Consider the following 18003-nt stretch of genomic DNA (forward strand, 5'->3'; position numbering starts at 1 on the left):
CAAATAGACTTCTCACACACACATCAGAAGCATTTGTTTTCCATCTGACAGCAGGATTACTCATTTGGCCTCTCACACATTCCACAGAGAGAACAGATCCAAGAGAATGAGTTTTGTGAGCAAGAGGAGCAGAAACTGGCAAAGAACATTTGTTAGAGTAGCATCAAATATAGCTTGTTTAGTCAGTAATATTTGAGAATGAAACTATGTGAATGGTGAAAGTGAATGTGTCTAGATATGAAAAGACTAAATAAGAATCTACTCTGGTACTATTAGTAAAGTTCATCAGTGAAACATCTTATCACACCCCACAATTGTTGTGTGTTTCTCTATGGCCGCCTTATCCAGTGAACAAACAGTATTGAGTAAAGTTCTTTATCCAGCCCTATTTCTGCACATTTTCTTTCCAAGAAGCCAGATGTTCTGCTTATTTCCTAACGTCAACTTGAACATTAGTTTCCTGTGTTGACTAACATCTAGTTTTACTACAGATAGTTGTTTCCCCTCCTTTTCAGTCTAGTCTGAAAGGATGAACATGAACCTTAATGTAGGAGCCATTGCAAAGAATTTTGGAAAGCACCATTGTCACATCAATACATTGTTTTCCTTGGTATTCCCACTTTAAAGATATTTTAAAAAATTAATAAGTACACACCAAATTTGACTGAAATATAAAACACTGAATAATTCTGTTATTCATATTTATTCCTTAGAGTTACTCAGTTAGTTGACATTTTCAACACCATGTCATACTTATGCCAACTCCTGACAACTTTTTAGCCAACTCACCAGTGTGTGTAACGGTGACTGTTGTGTGCAGAGCCGTCACTGTTATCTCCTTTAAACACCCTGTTTCTTCTCCCCCTGCCCCATCCCCAGCTGCACACTCTCCACAACGCACTGCCACCGCCAACTTCCTGTCCACAAAGTCCTGGACACAAAAATAGGAGCAGACAGCAGTCAGCATCCACCCAAACGTCTTAGCATGCGTCACTGTGTGCACTGTCGTTTGTGTCTTACCTCCACAACGATGAAAGCACAGTCTCCACCAGGCAGTGCATACCGTTTTTTGTCGAATGTGGTGACCTGCAATGCCCCCATCAGGGTGCACTGGCCAGCACACTTCTCTCCTGTACACGCCCACTGACCTGCCCTGCACACACTGGGGGAATAGGGAGACATTATGGAGGATCAGAATGAAAAACATCCAAAAGGCTTCCTGGGATGCTGTTGCAGGACAAGTAGAGTCGTTTCTCACCAGGTGTTGCATCTCATCTGTATCCTGTCCCCAGGCTGGTAGATGCGCCTGCGGTGGAAACAGGGACAGTCTTCTCTGTTCAAGCAGAGACCCTGGTAAAGGTAGCGATCAGGAGGACACTCGCAGCCCCCCACACACTCCTCTCTGCACTGACCCACGGCTGCAGCAGGCCCCGGGGGGCGAAGTGAAGAGCAGCTCGGAGGACAGGAGGACACGCAGTCTGAAAAGACCTGTCCTCTGGGGCAGACACGACCTGGTGGGACAAGGGACATTTTGAAAAAAACACAGTCAAACCAAACTGCTGTTTTTGCATGACTTAATGGAGGAGGATAATAACATTCACAGTTTTTGTCTCTAAGTCAAATATTAAAATCCTATATTTCTGCACCACATAGTGCTGCGGTCCTCCACATTATGATGACGTGTTGTTCAGCACACTCCCTGCTGTAGCTGGCCAGCGTGTCACACACTGCATCCTGCCTCTCTTTGGGTGGGAGGCTGCAGTACAGATACTGACAGGTGTCCATGTAGGCTCCTGGATCCACCTGTGAGTTAAAGACACAGCCTTTTGTCATTTAACTATAAACCACTATGGTTTGAATAAAACAGGTTCATAGTAGTCTATTAATTTCACCAAAATGTTTCTTCTAACTAGCCCCAGTGAGTGACCCAGACAGAGCAAAGGATTAGGGCATTAGGGTAGGTGTGGGCAATTCAGGTCCTCGAGGGTCGGTGACCTGCAACTCTTAGATGTCTCTCAGGTTCAACAAGCTTCAATCAAATAGTTGAATCATCTCCTAAGTGCAGTCAAGTTCTCCAGAGTCGTGCTAATGACCTCATTATTTGGGCCTCAGACCATGAGAACCCATTTTTAAACAAAGTTTCCCTTGTACATGTACAAGGGATTTGTATCTACCACTACCCATTTAATACATTTGAAGAGTTTTGACATTATATATAGATTTATTAGACAAAAACTGATGTTTAAACACGTTTATTTCTCTTAATCATGATGAGCATGTAGGATTGGAAATGTTGACAGCTTTTTAGAAGTAGAAGTTTTTAGGTGATCAACACCAACAATGAGTTTCCTCTCTATGGAGACCGATAGATTTATTTTAATTTTTTTTTAAACGTTTACGTCTGTTTCCAGGTTCTTTTAGGTAATGATCTAAAACAGTTGATCAGGTGATGAAAAGACTGTTTCAGGTTAGAATCCAGCAGCAACCAGGATAACAAAATACAAGATCTGTGTGAAGTGTGTATTGTTATTAAAGATAACTCTAAACTGGTTAAACACAACATCACCAGGCCAAAGCTTTGCGAAACCTGGAGATTAGAAGTAGCTCACAACGTTCTGATGAGTGTGTGTCTTCACTTCATTTCCCGAGTTTCTGACCTGGCTGTGGCAGTGTGTGAACGGTTTCTCCAGCAGCTGACGACACACTGCTTCTGCCTGCAGGCGTAGAGCGGGATCTCCTGTGACATCACAGCTGTGGCCGAGCTCAGCTGCGTCACTGCAGTCCTGATGGACCAATAACCAGCCTCAGTCAGTAAGGCCCCTCATGTGAAGGGCATTTAGGCAACTACAGCTGTATTTGCACAACTTTAGAAGTTAACAAAAAGCCTCATAATTTAGGAGAAAGAACCAAACACTAAACTGAAAAATGAAAGTGGTGAAGAAATTTCTCTCAAAAGAAATGTTTGAATCACAGAACCTCGTTGTGCTGGTCGGGAATTTTCCACGAGTTGCCAAAACTGGCAGCATATGAAGAAACGACTCCAGCCATCGTGGTGAAATCATCTGTGATCATTTACACAGACAGCAAGTCAAACGTAGCTTAGCGAAACCAAACAACGTGGAAAGCTGCAGCACACCGTAGTGAACATGCATGTGGTTACTCTTACCATCAGCGTTGTTGTTAAAGACTCCACAGAGTCCCCTGGTGGTTCCCAGCTGCTCAGAGGTCACCGTCACATACACCGTGTTGACCATGTCGAACTTCACCCTGACCCCCACCCCACTCTCCACAAACACATAGTCCCCAAGCCAATAGACGCTCACTCCTGAAGGCACAGAGAAAAACACTTTATGCAAGCAAAATGCATGACTTTTGATGAACAGTAAAAATTATTTTTTTTAAAAAGCAATTTCACAAATACCAATACTCAGGGTTGAATGGTGGGAAACCAGGCCAAGGAGTAGACTGACCACATGATACAACTCAGGGATTTTATAAAATATATCTCTTAGTGCAAATCAGGATAAACTTTAGATTTTATAAAGCTTGTTTTGGACATAAATGTTATCATGCTGCACCAAAGGAAGCAGGTAACAGTCAAACTGACCAAGTGAGGACGCACAGAAAGAATAGAAATCAGTTAGCCTGTCATGACTCACAGCTGACCTGCATGAAGCAGGAGCAACAGGATGGAGTATTTAGAGAAACAAGTAGAACCACATACACGTGCAAAGTAATAGACTGCTGTTTTTGGTTTTGACTGACTCAAAGTGCAGGTCTTGTAACTGTACGTCCATATCAATCAATGTTTGAATAGAGGTTAAAGGTCGAGAGGTCAGCTTCCATCTATTGTCCAGTGCAGCAGCTGACTACCATGGAAACTGAACGATTGGTGGTGCGGCCTTGTTAACTAGGGTGTCTCCTTCAACATTAACATACATGGCCGACGCTCCACCTCTCTCAACTTTTCTTTGACTCCAAAATCTTAAGAAAACATCCCTTCATCAAAATGCTCTGGACGAGAGAGAAAACTAAATGACTAGCTTGTTATTTATGGCAAGAGATGTTATATTGGTTTTAAGTATCTCATTACTTACATTTTCTCTTTCTATTTTGTCATGTTTCAAATGGCCAAAAAAAATGAAGTTTAGATAAAATAAGAGAAAACGATAAAACAGCTTTCAAATGATGAATTCCCTTATTAAGAAGAAAGAGTCGTGTAAACCTGTTTGTAACTTCCCCATGTGATTAACCACAAAAAGTGAGATCGTGTTTACTAGCCGCACCCAGGCCTCACTGCGCCCAGGCCTGAAGAATAAAAACATTCATAGGTTGCCTGATAACCTAAAGTAGGCTAATCTTGAAAAGCAAGAGGCCATATCTTGATCTAAATAAATGTAAGAACCGATGAGACACAATGTAACTGATGCATATCGTCCTGGAAAAGGTTTTGAAGCTGTTTTTAAGGCTCTGGGACTCCAGTGAACCAATGAGTGCCATCATTAACAAATGAAGAAAACTGTTTTGTGTGTGTGTGTGTGTGTTGGTGTGCGTGGGCGTGGGTGTGTCTGTGTGTGCCAAGAGAAAAGTGGAGCATTATTGGAGTTGCGTCCCAGTACATGTTATGTAAAACCTGGGCAGCATTTCAGAAAAAGAACCAAAACCTAAAATCAAACATGGTGGACGTAGTGTGAAGGTCTTCAACTGCATTGCTGCATGAGACCCTGGATGATTTACTGTGATCAATGGAACCACAAATTCTGCTCTCTGCCAAGGAATCCAGAATGTCGAGGAAAAATAAAAAACTTTGCAAATGCTGAGGTAATTCCCAGACTTAGATCTGATTGAGATACTATACTGTGACATGAAACAAGCCATTCATACCTGAACACAGTGGGGATGAATTCTACCTCAAAGAGTGAACCAGAATTCTTCCACAGTGGTTCAAAAGAGTTTTAATCATTTTACTGCAAATGCTTGATGAGTTGTTACTGTAAATGGTGGCTGAACCAGTTATGAGGTTCAGGAGATTAGATTTTCCACATCGAGCCAGAAAATTATTGATTTTCTAATAAGTGTCTTACCGTTTTGAAATAGTGGCTCCCCATTTGGAATAGGCAGGCTGTTCAGTGTTACATTTTTATGATGAATAGAAACCAAATCCAGACCCAGCATCATCCTCAACGCCTGAAATGATATTCGCACAGATATTTGATTATTTGTATGTCGTCCAAAGATGTGCTTTGTGCCGACATACAATACATCCTCTGCCACAGGATGGGTTTGACAGGGAATGATCACCTTGTTACAGTTGCCTCTCTGGTCACAGATTGTACTGATGTAGACTGCCCAGGTGCCATCGGTAGACGAGGCCAGCAGGTACGTACAGCTTCCCTGGAAGTGGAAGTGCTTCCTGTCAAAAGTGCGATAGTGGGCTCCTCCCCAGGACATGCATGTGGCCGAGCCCAGAGGAACCCTGGCGGTACCCAGCAGTCCACTTCGCACCAGAGGAGAGGACTGGGAGTCTAGAGGTGAGGTAGAGAGGCAGTGCATGTCAGACATCCTTCACATGGCTTGGTGACATTCCATTCCTGTAGTGTGTTTTCCCAGTGTAGCTGCTTCAGACCTGGCAGCAGAGTGTAGGTGCAAGTCAAACAGGTTTGGTCCGAGGCGTTCTTCCAGCTCAGTCCCCACAGGGTGTTGCAGCATTGCTCCATCGGCATGAGCGAGGAGTTATGAACTCCTGGAAATTTCTCACAGTTCCACGTGGAATAGCACTGACCACGCGCCCCAACACCTGAGAGGCAAAGGAGACGAAAGATGAACATCCTTGTGGTCATTTTGACAGCGGATTTTACCCAACTTTTAACTGTTATTTTGTTTTTTTGTTCGTTTGTTTAAATCTTAGCCCATTTTTATTGACTTCATTTACTGCTGTCATGGCTTCATGTAGAAGCAGGCCAGTGGTTTCTTCTCTTACCCTGAGAGCAGTGAGGTCCTCCCCATCCCTCACAGCAGGTCCTCTCTGTCTTATTCACGGCTTGGCTCTCCATCTCCGGCGGCCTGAGGACAGAAACATGTGCAAACTAAACCATAACATGCACAGGTTGTCTTCAGGTTTATACATACAAGGAAGAATTTCTTTCTACTTTGCATTTGTGTCACAAATAAATATTTTAGATAATCAAACTAATTTTTATATCAAAGATAAGCTTCATGAATAAAAAAAATAGTTTTCCCAGTGATGATAAGTGTTTGTGTCACCCTGGTGAACTAGACGTGTGTCATGCTGCATATTATAGAATCTACCTGAGACCAGGTAAATACAGGGCCAGTATCGCCAATACAGAGATACGGATACTGATACTCATAATGATACTGATACCAGTACCGATATTGATACCGATGCCACTAACTTCTGGCATTTGATGTTATTAATTTTGTATTTTGTTTAATGCTGCATTTTTGCAAAACCTTACAAAAACGAACAAAAAAAATTAAAACATATTTGCTGAACAAAAAGTTATATTTGTAACAGAAAAATTCTGTCTGTATGAAAGAAAAACATGGCTTACCAATCCAAAAAAGTGGATTTGCCCTTCAATGGTCGGTAAAAATCATTTTATATTTTGTTTGTGCCTGACTCAAATTAAACCATCATAATCTACTGCTTACCAAGTTCTTGCCTCATAAAGGAAACATATCCAACCACTTAAACATTTTATTTTCACATGACTTGAAGTTTTAAAGAACCTTCTCCTCGGCTTACTTGTACAGGAAGCAGGACGCCGTCTGTCCCTGCTGTTTGTAATATTGAGCGATTCCGTCGTCCCCTCCATGCGCGGTGCGCATCCTGTCCACATCCAGCCTCCATCCCTGGGTGTTGTACTGGTACACTTCAGAGCAGCCCACTTCCAGCTGCAGCCGTGGGGACAGAACCAACTCCACTCTGTCTTCCACCACATGTTCACACCAGTGTCTGCAATGGGAGATAAAGGGTTAAAGCCAGGATTTCCAGATTTTTTTACAAATTTTCTGCCTTTTAACCAAGAACGTTTTTTATGACTGGAATTGAGAGAGGCATCTCGAATATTAAAGAATAACTATATAAAGGGAGTACCCTACTTATAATATATTTATTTATTATTAAAGCTTTTTTATACATTTGATTTTGGAATTTTTCTCAATAATCAGTAGAAAAGTCTTTTTTGACACCAAAGACATTATCAGACTGTAGGAATGCCCAACTGGGCAACGTCTAGAGTCAATGTCCCTTCCAGCCCGAGGAAATATTTTTTTAGCAAACATCTATAAGCCTAAATTTTAAAGACATGTGAACAATTTTTATCTAAGCCATATCTTCAGTAAAATCTGTACATTTTTAGCCATAAAAAGCAAAGCAAAAAGTTTCAGTCAGGAGAACTGAGAGTTCAAAAATCAGAAAAAAAGCAAGAATTTTTATTATCTGTGTTGTATTTTATTGATTCATTATTTGTATGTATTAATATTTTAAAGTGTTGCGAAAGAAAAAAAGAACAAAAGCTGCAAAGTTTAATGACAATTAGCTGTTTTTCAGCTAAAGATTTAGAATACAAGTTGTTCAAATAGTGGGATGGTATTAAGTTACTTATTTGTTTTTGTAAAATTACGTAACCTTTTGTAAAACTCATTTCTCACTTGAGAATATTGGTTAAAATGTTTGTTGATGTTTGTGGTTCAGGAAGCTGGAGCTCTACTGGAACTCACCCAGCTCCCACCACCAGCTGCAGACCCAGCAGAACCACTAGGCCTGGTTCCAAGTTCATCTTCACAATGTTTGACTTTTACAGCTCCTATGGAAAGACGACACGTTTTCATGTTCCATTGTTACATTCTTAGACTGAAATCCTGTTATAAACTTCACAGCATTAATCGTCTCCCCGAGATAAGAGACAAAAACAAATTCGCAGGCAGTTCAAGACATAAAACCATAAAATTCAAAGAGGTTTACAGCCTTGTGAAGAGTTGTAGGCAGGTCAATTCATTTTATACAGAGACAGAATACATAACACCAACTAAGGCAATAAAACAGTTCATGTCTTCATATGTTAATAAAAAGGAACACTCACCTAAAAGAACAAGTGTGGGATAATATTTAAGTCCACCCCTCCCAAAAAAGCTGTCAGTGTGTCTGTTGTTTTTCTTTTCCTTACTCTTCCTGGTTTGAGAGTAATAAAACTTAGAGAAATGAGATGTGGCCGAGCTGAACTCGTGGGGGTTTTGAGTGTGGGGGTGACCCATGGGACGTACAGAGGCATTTCAGCCAGCTGCCATTGGACGCGAGGGTCGGGGTAACAGCTGGGAACTCAGGTATTGGACACTGAACCTGTGACCTAAGCACCTCTGATTTAACACCAACCAACACTACGGGGGGTGCCGATGTTAGAGTGGCTGCGGAGCCTCAGCTGCAGAACAAAGAGATGTTTGTCTGAGCTTAATCGCGTAAAGAAAGGTGTTTCTTGAAGGACGATGGGGTCGTTTATTCAGTCAAACGTGGCAGCAGACATGAGGGTGCAAAGCTTTCAGAATCAGCAGTATCCTCAGTATGACCTCCTGATGGGAGTGAAAGGAGACTCAAGCACAGCTGTGACCAGAGTAACGAAAGAAAAGAGAAGCTGCGGTAATGATGTTACCTGGAGGTTCTGTCACGGAGCTGGCAGATTGTGTACATGTATGCTAATCTCACTGTTAGACAGCAGCAGTCGGTACATTGATAAAGATAATGAGCTGAGTCAGTGTGTGTTCTTCAGCATTGATTCTGATGAGACACTGAGGACAAACCAGACGTGCAAACTCAGCTCCGGCCCTCAGGGACCACTTCCCTGAGAGTTTTAGGTGTTTTCCTCTTGCCACACACTTGGGGGGAATCAGTGTGTGATTAACTGGCTTCTATTAGCAGCTAGGCACCAGAACAATGGACCCTCTGACCACTAAGATGGACTGAGTGGAGGTTTGAACCGGCAACCTATTGTAAATCTGCTCTATTCATCATTTTAATGCTCCATTTCAATTTCAGAAGACATTTTTAGATGTCTAAAAGCTTTCAGATGCCTCCATGTGATTGGCTGAGTAACTTTTTTAAGAAGCAGTTGAGTCAGTGTACCTGACGAATTGGTTTCATGCATCACAGAATGAAAAATGGAAATGTTGGAGGTCTCAGTTATGTGGGAAAAAATACAAACAGCTGGAGACAAAGTACAGTGTATCTGCTGGTGTTCACTTGTTCTGAACAATTCCTTTATCATATCTGCAGATAAAAATCTTTAATGGTTAACTTAAATTTGCTTTTTTTTTTTTTTTTACTGGAGGCTCATAAAACGGAGGTAATGGGCCAAGGTTCAGTAACCACAGTTTGCCCCTGGGCCAGACGGACCATCCATGATACAACTACATTAAAAAAGTTGCAGGAACATTGCTGTCACGTCTTATTGGAATGCGTCATGAATCATAAGTTAAAGGAAAATTAACCCCATCTTTAAGAACCTCACTAAATCACATATATATAATATATATCACATATATTAAAACCAGGTCAATTTCAATCTCAAAGAGAATTATACCACCTAAAATCTTTAATAATATGTGACACCTGTCTAAAGCCATGACCAGATGAATAGAAAAAAAATTCACACATCCAACACTCAGAAATCAAAATGGCTTTGTACAGGTTGAGAAGTTTAACTAGTTTTACCTGTTCATGGAATCTCTAAGTGAACCTCTCTTTAGAAATCAATGAACAAGTATCAATGGATACCTCTAGTGTCAGGATCTGTGTTTTTCTGTGTTTATTTAGAGTTTTCTGTGTCCTTAGTCTCTTCGTTGTCCTGTCCTCCCCTTGATTGTTCCCAGGTGTGTCTCGTTTCTGTGATTACCCTCCCGTGTATTTAACTCCACCTGTGTTCCTTGTTCCTCGTCGGGTCCTCGTCAATTATTCGTCAATGTTTTGTCAATGTTTAGTCTCTTCGTGTTCAGTGTGTGTACTCCTGCTCGTTGTTTGGACTAAGTTATTTTCATATTAAACATCATAATTCATCATACCTGGGTCCGCTGCATCCGCCTCACCACTCTCACCACCCGCACTTTATGACATCTAGAGCCACATTACAAAAGTGTAGGCATGGATTAAAAAGAATTTGGAAAGGGAAATGAGAATATATAATAGATTATATATCCAAATACCCTTACCTTTTTTTACTTAAGTGTTTATCTAACCTATTTGCTTCATATGTAAATCTTACATTATTTACACACTTTCTGGGAAATTCTAGCCTGGTGACCTGGATGCACACACAATGGATCATGGACAATTGCTTATTTGTCTATGAAAATCCAGACATAACTGGACTTTCTAAAACATGTAAGTGTTCTTTGTTTCTTGTTATTTGAGTCTGGTTTGTAGGTCTGCTGAGGATTGTGATGTGTCAGCATGATGCTGCATGCTGAGTGTTGTTTTTGTTCTTGTTATTGTCATAAGTGATCAAAATAAAAACAGAGGAAAAAAGGGTGTAAAGGATTGCTCTAATTAAAAATTTGCTATTTAGTTTTATTTAGAACTGGCTTTAAATGCACACAAGCACATTTCTTTTTTGAAGGATCTTCCAACACTGCAGATAAGCACATAGAGGACAAGTTTGTTTTTAAAACACATATAGTCTGAGAAACTCAAGGTGTTACTGTTGCTTCAGCCGTCTTATCTTACGGTTTTATTGAAAGCAATTTAAGTGAAATATTACTGATCTGCTTAGGGACACATGTTTCCCCAAGTAGAACAATTAATTTCCATTTGGGAGGAAAAAAGTATTCTCGAATTGATTTATAATTGAATTATGTTACTTTTTTTCCATATGGTGCCTTTTGGACGCTTACTAAGTATTTCGTCATATTTTACAACCACCTGCAAACCAATCACTTGAAGTCTCGGCCAAGTAGGGCAATAGACAGACAATCAGCAGCACAGCTTCGCTTCTCAACTGTACCACAGACTTCCAAACGGCTGCTGAACCTGGACGACTGGACAAACCTGTCCTAAAGCATTTGAGGGACAACTGCAGGTAATATAATTTCTTTTAACACTGCATGGGTCATGTTTCTACATCTGCATGTCAAAGGTACATGAAGGCTATTGTATGAGCACATCCTGAGACTAAAGCTGCTAAAAACGGGGGTCTTGCACCTTGAAAACTGAGAAAAAAACATATAGACTTAATAGTAGAGTGCAGTAAGTAGTTGCCCTGCTGCTGTTTGCGGTTAACAGACAGGACAAAGTTGGCCGTGACTTCTTCATTGCTCTGGCTGATATGTACTGTTTGTGTTCTGTTAGAGGGACAGACTGAGACTGATAGCAGTAAAACCAGATAAAATAATGGGGTAAGGTTTATGCTAATTCTGAAATGAAGTAAATAAATTAGGCAGTTAGCAATTTAGGCAATAATTATGATCTGATCTGAATGTGAGTGACAATAAATCTGCTACAATTAAACTTTTGAGTATGCCAAGATATTCATGAATTCAGGAAGTCATTTTCTTATTGTATTTCAGCCATGAAGGTTCTCTGTATGCTGCAGCTGGCCTGTTTGGTTGGCTTCAGTGCTGCCAGAACCAGAGAGTGGGCTCACCACGGTGCCCCAATGTTTGCCGACCTCACTGTGCAGGAGATGAAAGCCGTCCGATCCTACCTGCATGGCATTCCAGAGATGAAACTGACAGATGCTCGAAGTAAAACTATGGAGAGGAATAGTATCCTACTGATGGAACTCCACTTGCCAAAGAAACATGAGGCCCTGAGAGCACTGGACCGCGGTCAGGCCAGACCCCCCCGCCAAGCTCGAGTGATCATCCAGTTTGGGAACCAGACCACACCGAACATCACAGAGTACATTGTGGGACCGCTTCCATCCCCAAAGTCTCACGAAGTCAGAACCTTCAAGGGAAAGAAACCGGTCCAATTCGAGTCCAGGCCGATCACCATTGTAGAGTATGACCACATTGAAAACCTCCTGAAGAAGATTGCAGCTCAAGCTTACAAGCTTCTTTTTGAGACAACGGGAGGCTTTTCTTACACAAATTGTTCCAACCGCTGCCTGACGTTCTCAGACATCGCTCCCCGAGGCCTTGCTCCAGGTGAAAGAAGGACATGGATCATGCTGCAGAAGTTTGTAGAAGGTTATTTCATTCATCCAATTGGATTTGAAGTATTGGTCAACCATCGGGATCTAGATCCAGAAAAGTGGACGGTTGAGAAGATCTGGTACAACAGTGTGTATTTTGACAGTGTCAAGGAGCTGATAGAGAAGTATGAATCGGGAGAAGTGGAGAAGCTGAAACTGCCAGATCACAACGATGAAGACTTTTACTCTACCTACATACCTCGAGGTCATAGTAACACACCAACTAATATTCATGGGCCAAAGCTTGTTGAACCCCAGGGACATCGCTACTCCATAGATCGTAACTTTGTTGAGTACGCTGGGTGGTCCTTCGCCTACAGAGTTCGCTCATCGGCTGGCCTTCAAGTCTTTGACCTTCGCTTTAATGGAGAGAGGATCGCTTATGAGATCAGTCTTCAGGAAGCCATAGCCTTCTACGCTGGGGATACTCCTGCTGCCATGCAAACAAAGTACATCGACGCAGGCTGGGCAATGGGAACCTCAACTTACGAACTGGCACCTGGAATCGACTGCCCAGAGATTGCCACCTTTGTAGACCTTTACCATTACTTTGACACAGACAAACCCATGCGCCACAAAAATGCTCTGTGTATTTTTGAGATGACCACTGCCATGCCCCTACGGAGGCATTTTAACTCCAACTTTCAAGGAGGATACAACTTCTTTGGAGGTCTGGAGAACACTGTGCTGGTGTTGCGAACAACTTCAACAGTTTACAACTATGATTACATCTGGGACTTCCTGTTTTACCCCAATGGAGTGATGGAGGTAAAAGTCAGTGCTACCGGATACATCCATGCCACTTTCTTCACACCTAATGGACTTCACTATGGCACAAAAGTGTACGACTACGTGCTGGGCAACCTGCACACTCACCTCATCCACTACAAAGTGGACCTTGATATTGCTGGTGAGTATTATGAAGCAATCACCAAGTGCCTTGATCCAAGTCCACAATGAATGTAGTCAAATTCGACATTAAGAGACAAATCAGCCGAATGGCTAGCTATCGGAGTCTACGGATCATTCTGAAATTGTAGGCCCACATTGAAAAAATATCTCTTCTACTCAGCATAATTTGTCTCAAACACAATATATTGTTCTCAACAATTCATTGCAAAAACAATAATGTTTTCAAATTGCACAAAATTTGGATAACTTTTCACCAAGGTGTTATGCAGGTCATGGTAGAATAATGATGCTATTTGGTATTTTCCAATAAATCTCAAGTTTTCTCACTTGGTAATTGTCACCCCCAAAACACTTATGTAAGTCATTGGCTCCATGAGGACACCAATGTCCTTATGACATTGAGGGGATTTTAAAGGTAATAAATCCAGTTGTGAAAATAGAAGTGCCTGAACCCAACATAGTTATGGCTTATTACATACAGCTCATCAGCATCCAGAAGTATCCAGACTCCAGAAGTCTCCAGAGTCTTTCTGAGCCATTGTTTAATGAAAATGAAGCCTTTCACTGCGAGGATTAAATCAGTTGTTGAACATTATAAGTGCTTTTTAAGTGAAAACTTGATTCTATTCGGTTATATGAGGTCATTTTCCTGATTTTGATTCCTAATGGTCACATAAAATACAAAATGTTATCAATAGACACCATATCCTGACACACAAAACTTTCTCAAACTTCTTGTGTTTTCTGGTATGCAGGTCGAGATAACAGCTTTGAAACGATAGACCTGAAGTATGTGAACTTCACCAATCCGTGGAGCCCAAATCACTTCATCGTCCAGTCCAAACTTCACAGGACGGAGCACAAGACGGAGCGATCGGCTGCATTCCGCTTTGGCAAAAAGTTCCCTCGCTATGTGCACTTTTACAACCCCAGTGAGAAAAACAAGTGGGGCCACCAGAAGGGTTATCGAATTCAGTTTAATTCCCATGCACACAGTGTCCTTCCTAAAGGCTGGAAAGAGGAAGTTGGCATCAGTTGGTCAAGGTAAATCAAATTCTTCATCACATTGTTCTCAAAGCATCGGCATCATGTTGAAGCACTCAACCCCCATGAGAAGTGTTGTTATTTCTGATATAACAGACGGAGTATCTCAAAACTACATTTGCCACCTTTTGCTATAGTCTATTACTACAAGGCCATAATAGATGACAACAAAGTAACACATAAAAGCAATGAACAGTAAAATATCTGGCACCAGTAACTGGTCTATGAAGTATAGTTTACTCCTGTGTGCAGATTTATGACCTAAAGCATCTGGAAAAAACAAATAAAACATGTCTGATATGCTTCTTGTATTTCTAAGCAGATATGTTTGTCTTTCTTGTTACTCAACTTTTGTTCTGCACTGCAATTTCTCTGGCATTTCATAACAGGGTCTTTAATTCCAGGAAAGGGTGTGATAAAATATACCTGAAGTTGTGAACTTGTAATTTTCTAAAACCTCGGTTGCCCTGGTTGGTAACTAACGTTAATCAGCCCATTCCTGCTTATTTCTTCCATATATAGAAGAAATATATAGAAGATATGTATCTTGGATAATCTCTCCCCAGATATCCTCTGGCTGTGACGCGCCACAGGGACAGTGAAGCCACCAGCAGCAGTATCTTCACTCAGAACGACCCCTGGGAGCCTGCAGTGTCCTTTGAGGACTACATCCGCAACAATGAAAACATAGTCAACCAGGTAATGGACTTTCTGTTCCTCTTCAAAATGATTCTGCTCCCATGATGCATTCAACACTGTGGAAACATGAAGATGTTCTTTAAAGGCAGAGTCTTGTTCTTCTTGAGATGTGGTTTCAGTATTTCTGCTCTATGTTACATCCTAAGCTTTCAAAGCCATGACATCATACCCCCATCTTGTCTTTTTTAAATTGCTTAAAATCAGTTATCTTAGTTATAACAAAAGAGTAAAAATTTCTCAAGAACAATATCTTTTTTTGTTAAGAAATTAGCAAATGGAAATAGTCTTGGCTATTAGGAAAAAATCTTGCATTTTCTCCATTGTGTGTAGGATCTGGTTGCCTGGGTTACGGTGGGCTTCCTACATGTACCTCATTCAGAAGACATCCCCAACACGGCGACACCCGGCAACGCGGTGGGCTTCTTCCTCCGACCCTTCAACTTCTTCAATGAAGATCCCTCTCTAGCATCCAAAAGCACCGTCATCGTCCGGCCAGGGCAGGACGGCAAACCTAAAGTTCAGAGGTGGACACCGGAGGTCGTAGGTCACTGTGTGACAGACAAGCCATTTTTTTACAACGGAACCTACACTGGAGTTTAGAAGCATAGAGTGTCACACTGTACACTATGTTTGTCGATGCTGAAGGAAAAACACAGGAATCAGAATTATAATGCTGTATGAGCAGGAAAGCATGCAGCTGAGATTATGGACATTCTCAGTCCATAATCCCTGAGAATGTGACAACTCTTTAGACGTGTTTTATTTCCTTTCTGTTTTCTTTTTAAATTTTTTTTGTTTTACATTTTTGACTAAATGTTTTTCAAAAGGAAAACTTAATCAATGACACCTCATGTTGTGTAAATTTGTAGACGACAGATAGAACACTGCATGCTGAATTTAATCTACACCTTCTTTGTATGTTTGTCAGGTTCTTTATTTTACCATTGAATTTAATGAGTAGTGTGCCTGTTGTTAGGCAGGTTCTGTAATGCAGCTACTGTTAGGTTGTAGGGTACACACATGATGGTATAAGAAGCTAAAAGATACTATGAGTCAACATTTGGGAACCGTTCTAATCCCACATTGGGTCTCCATGGATGAGCTTTAGCAACAGTGAGCATCCAGGATTCAGGATCCTCCACATCCGCCCTGCCTGGTGTAAGACTGCTGCCCCTTCCACCCCCTCCATTTGTGGGGGTGGAGGGCAGGGAGGACACCCTGCCTGCCCCCATGCCAGGAATGTTTTCACTGGAGACACATCAGGGCTTGAAAAGCAAACAGTGCGATTCCGGATGCTTCCAAGCAAACACATCAGGATGCCACCTGGTTGTGCTGTTGCCCCTGGAAACCAAGGTTTTACTGTGCAGAGCATAAAAGGCACATACAGCAGCTCTGCCCTTCATGTATGCATGTATTCCTAACGTTGTACTTTCATGACAAATCAAACTGTCTTCATCTAATTGCATATTAAACAACTGAACTACCTTGTATATGATTTCAAGGCAAATGTTGGTCTTTTTTGCTGATATTTTATGCTGTAGAACACAGATCCAATTGGTTGGGCTAGAATGGATTTTGTTGCAGCCAGCTGGATTGTGAGAAGAGTAAACATCTTGTGCTTTGGAATAAAAGAATCTTCCCAACAGCTTCTCAGTCAAACAACCTTTTTTTTATTTTTTATAAGTGTGTGCTGATGTTTTACAGTGTGCGCCGTAAAAGAGGGAACAGTCAGAGAGAGCTGTCTGGACTGCACCAGAACAGGGGCTATAGAGGTGACACGGGTAACAGTCATTCCAAACGATATCCCCACGGCAACGGTGATGTTGATGTCAGAAAAAATGTCGTAAAAATCTGGACTGCAGGGTTTTCTCTATTGATTCAGCTTGAGGGTGAGATTTTTTCATCTCCGTGGGGCGTTTTGGTGACTCCGTTATTATACAGGCCATCACTAAATAGAAATCTCGTTAACATTGTTTTTATTTCAAAATCTGATTAGATTTCTCTTTATTTGCGTACTTACAGAGTGTATTTTTTCTCACTTCAAACCACATACACAAGCACCAGACATTAGAAAAATAAATGTGACAAATGCATTTAGAATTTGAGGAGCTGTAGCTTGTGGAGAATGAGAAACTCCTCTGGAGTTCAAAGAAAGGTTTAGCTTCCAGCCTGAGAGGTGCTGCCATCTAGTGTTCATGTTTTGACGCCAGGTGTCACCTTAATGTCAAATCCAAAGTTCAACCATAAAGGCTTGACACAAAAACAGTTGAATATGTTTCAACACTTAGAATTGTGTTCCTGCTCAATATTACATTTCAAACATTTACCCATATAAGACATAAAACATTGATTTTTATCTGATATATGTCAAGTCAAGTTTATATTGCACATTTAAGCAACAAGCAGATCAAAGTGCCTCACATGATAAAAAAAAAAACGAAACAAAACACAATACCGTAACCAAATATGAAACAGCAATAAACATGACATATTGTCAAATGCCCTTACTTTGCTGAGAGGTTAGGTCTGGAAGGAGAAGTCAGTTAGTCAAAAAAATAATAATCATGAGTTTTAAGACACTGAGATCCTATCAAAATATTAGCCTCATGAATTACAGAAACTGTGTGTAGAAATAGTTTCCAGCGAGTAATGTGAAACTCAGGAACTAATGGTTTTAGACAAAGAAACACACTGACCATTGAGCCAAAAATAAGAAGTTGAAGTCTTCTTATTTGTGTGATCTCATTTCCCTGAAGTATCTCTACATCTTGTTGCTCTAAAAAGCACATCAGAACATTTTGTGAATTTGTGCCTGAAACTTCAGACTTCTGTCTTCACAACTACTACATCTGTGAAGTTATTTCAATAAAAAAAGAGTTACATTCAAAACAGTCCTTAACTTTTGAACCTTGCTACACAATGGCTAAAGATTACGACCCATAGCATCTTTTTGTTTTGCTAAATTAACCTTGGCCTGGGTTAGCAAAGTAACCAGTTCGGATTGTTTTTGACTCAAGAGTCTTAAGAGTGTATGATCAGTAGAGAGTTCTGACGTACTGGGGGGTGTGGTCTAAACCAGGAAGTAGTCTCAGAATGTGAAGGATGCTCAGGTGAAACCCCCTGTGAATTTCACTCTGGTTAA

At 41.1% G+C, this 18003-nt stretch overlaps 2 protein-coding genes across 4 annotated transcripts in view; one reads left to right on the top strand and one right to left on the bottom strand.

The window, feature by feature from the left end:
• Window positions 1–7224, bottom strand: part of sspo (SCO-spondin) — an 82905-nt gene extending 75681 nt beyond the window's left edge. Inside the window, exons 1-13 of the mRNA XM_032552126.1 lie at window positions 7214–7224; window positions 6770–6979; window positions 5981–6063; window positions 5627–5797; window positions 5302–5525; window positions 5085–5187; window positions 3167–3325; window positions 2977–3062; window positions 2658–2783; window positions 1647–1803; window positions 1259–1511; window positions 1021–1162; window positions 790–931 (exon numbers count right to left, since the gene is read on the bottom strand). Of these exons, the coding sequence (XP_032408017.1) occupies window positions 790–931; window positions 1021–1162; window positions 1259–1511; window positions 1647–1803; window positions 2658–2783; window positions 2977–3062; window positions 3167–3325; window positions 5085–5187; window positions 5302–5525; window positions 5627–5797; window positions 5981–6063; window positions 6770–6979; window positions 7214–7224 (1867 nt within the window). The remainder of the gene's footprint in view (window positions 1–789; window positions 932–1020; window positions 1163–1258; window positions 1512–1646; window positions 1804–2657; window positions 2784–2976; window positions 3063–3166; window positions 3326–5084; window positions 5188–5301; window positions 5526–5626; window positions 5798–5980; window positions 6064–6769; window positions 6980–7213) is intronic.
• A 1014-nt stretch (window positions 7225–8238) lies between these two features.
• aoc1 (amine oxidase copper containing 1) lies at window positions 8239–16509 on the top strand. Of its 3 annotated transcripts, none has more exons than XM_032550728.1 (5): window positions 8239–8349; window positions 11578–13116; window positions 13874–14162; window positions 14729–14861; window positions 15192–16509. In XM_032550728.1, exons 2-5 carry the CDS (start codon window positions 11580–11582, stop codon window positions 15459–15461), a joined length of 2229 nt encoding a protein of 742 aa, XP_032406619.1. In that variant the 5' UTR covers window positions 8239–8349; window positions 11578–11579; the 3' UTR covers window positions 15462–16509. The 3 variants fall into 3 exon arrangements, with proteins under 3 accessions (XP_032406619.1, XP_032406617.1, XP_032406618.1); XM_032550726.1 differs by lacking the exon at window positions 8239–8349 and adding an exon at window positions 10957–11147; XM_032550727.1 differs by lacking the exon at window positions 8239–8349 and adding an exon at window positions 10958–11090.
• The last annotated feature ends 1494 nt before the right edge of the window (window positions 16510–18003 follow it).

This window comes from Xiphophorus hellerii, chromosome 21 (assembly GCF_003331165.1).
Source record: "Xiphophorus hellerii strain 12219 chromosome 21, Xiphophorus_hellerii-4.1, whole genome shotgun sequence".
Classification (NCBI taxonomy): domain Eukaryota; kingdom Metazoa; phylum Chordata; class Actinopteri; order Cyprinodontiformes; family Poeciliidae; genus Xiphophorus; species Xiphophorus hellerii.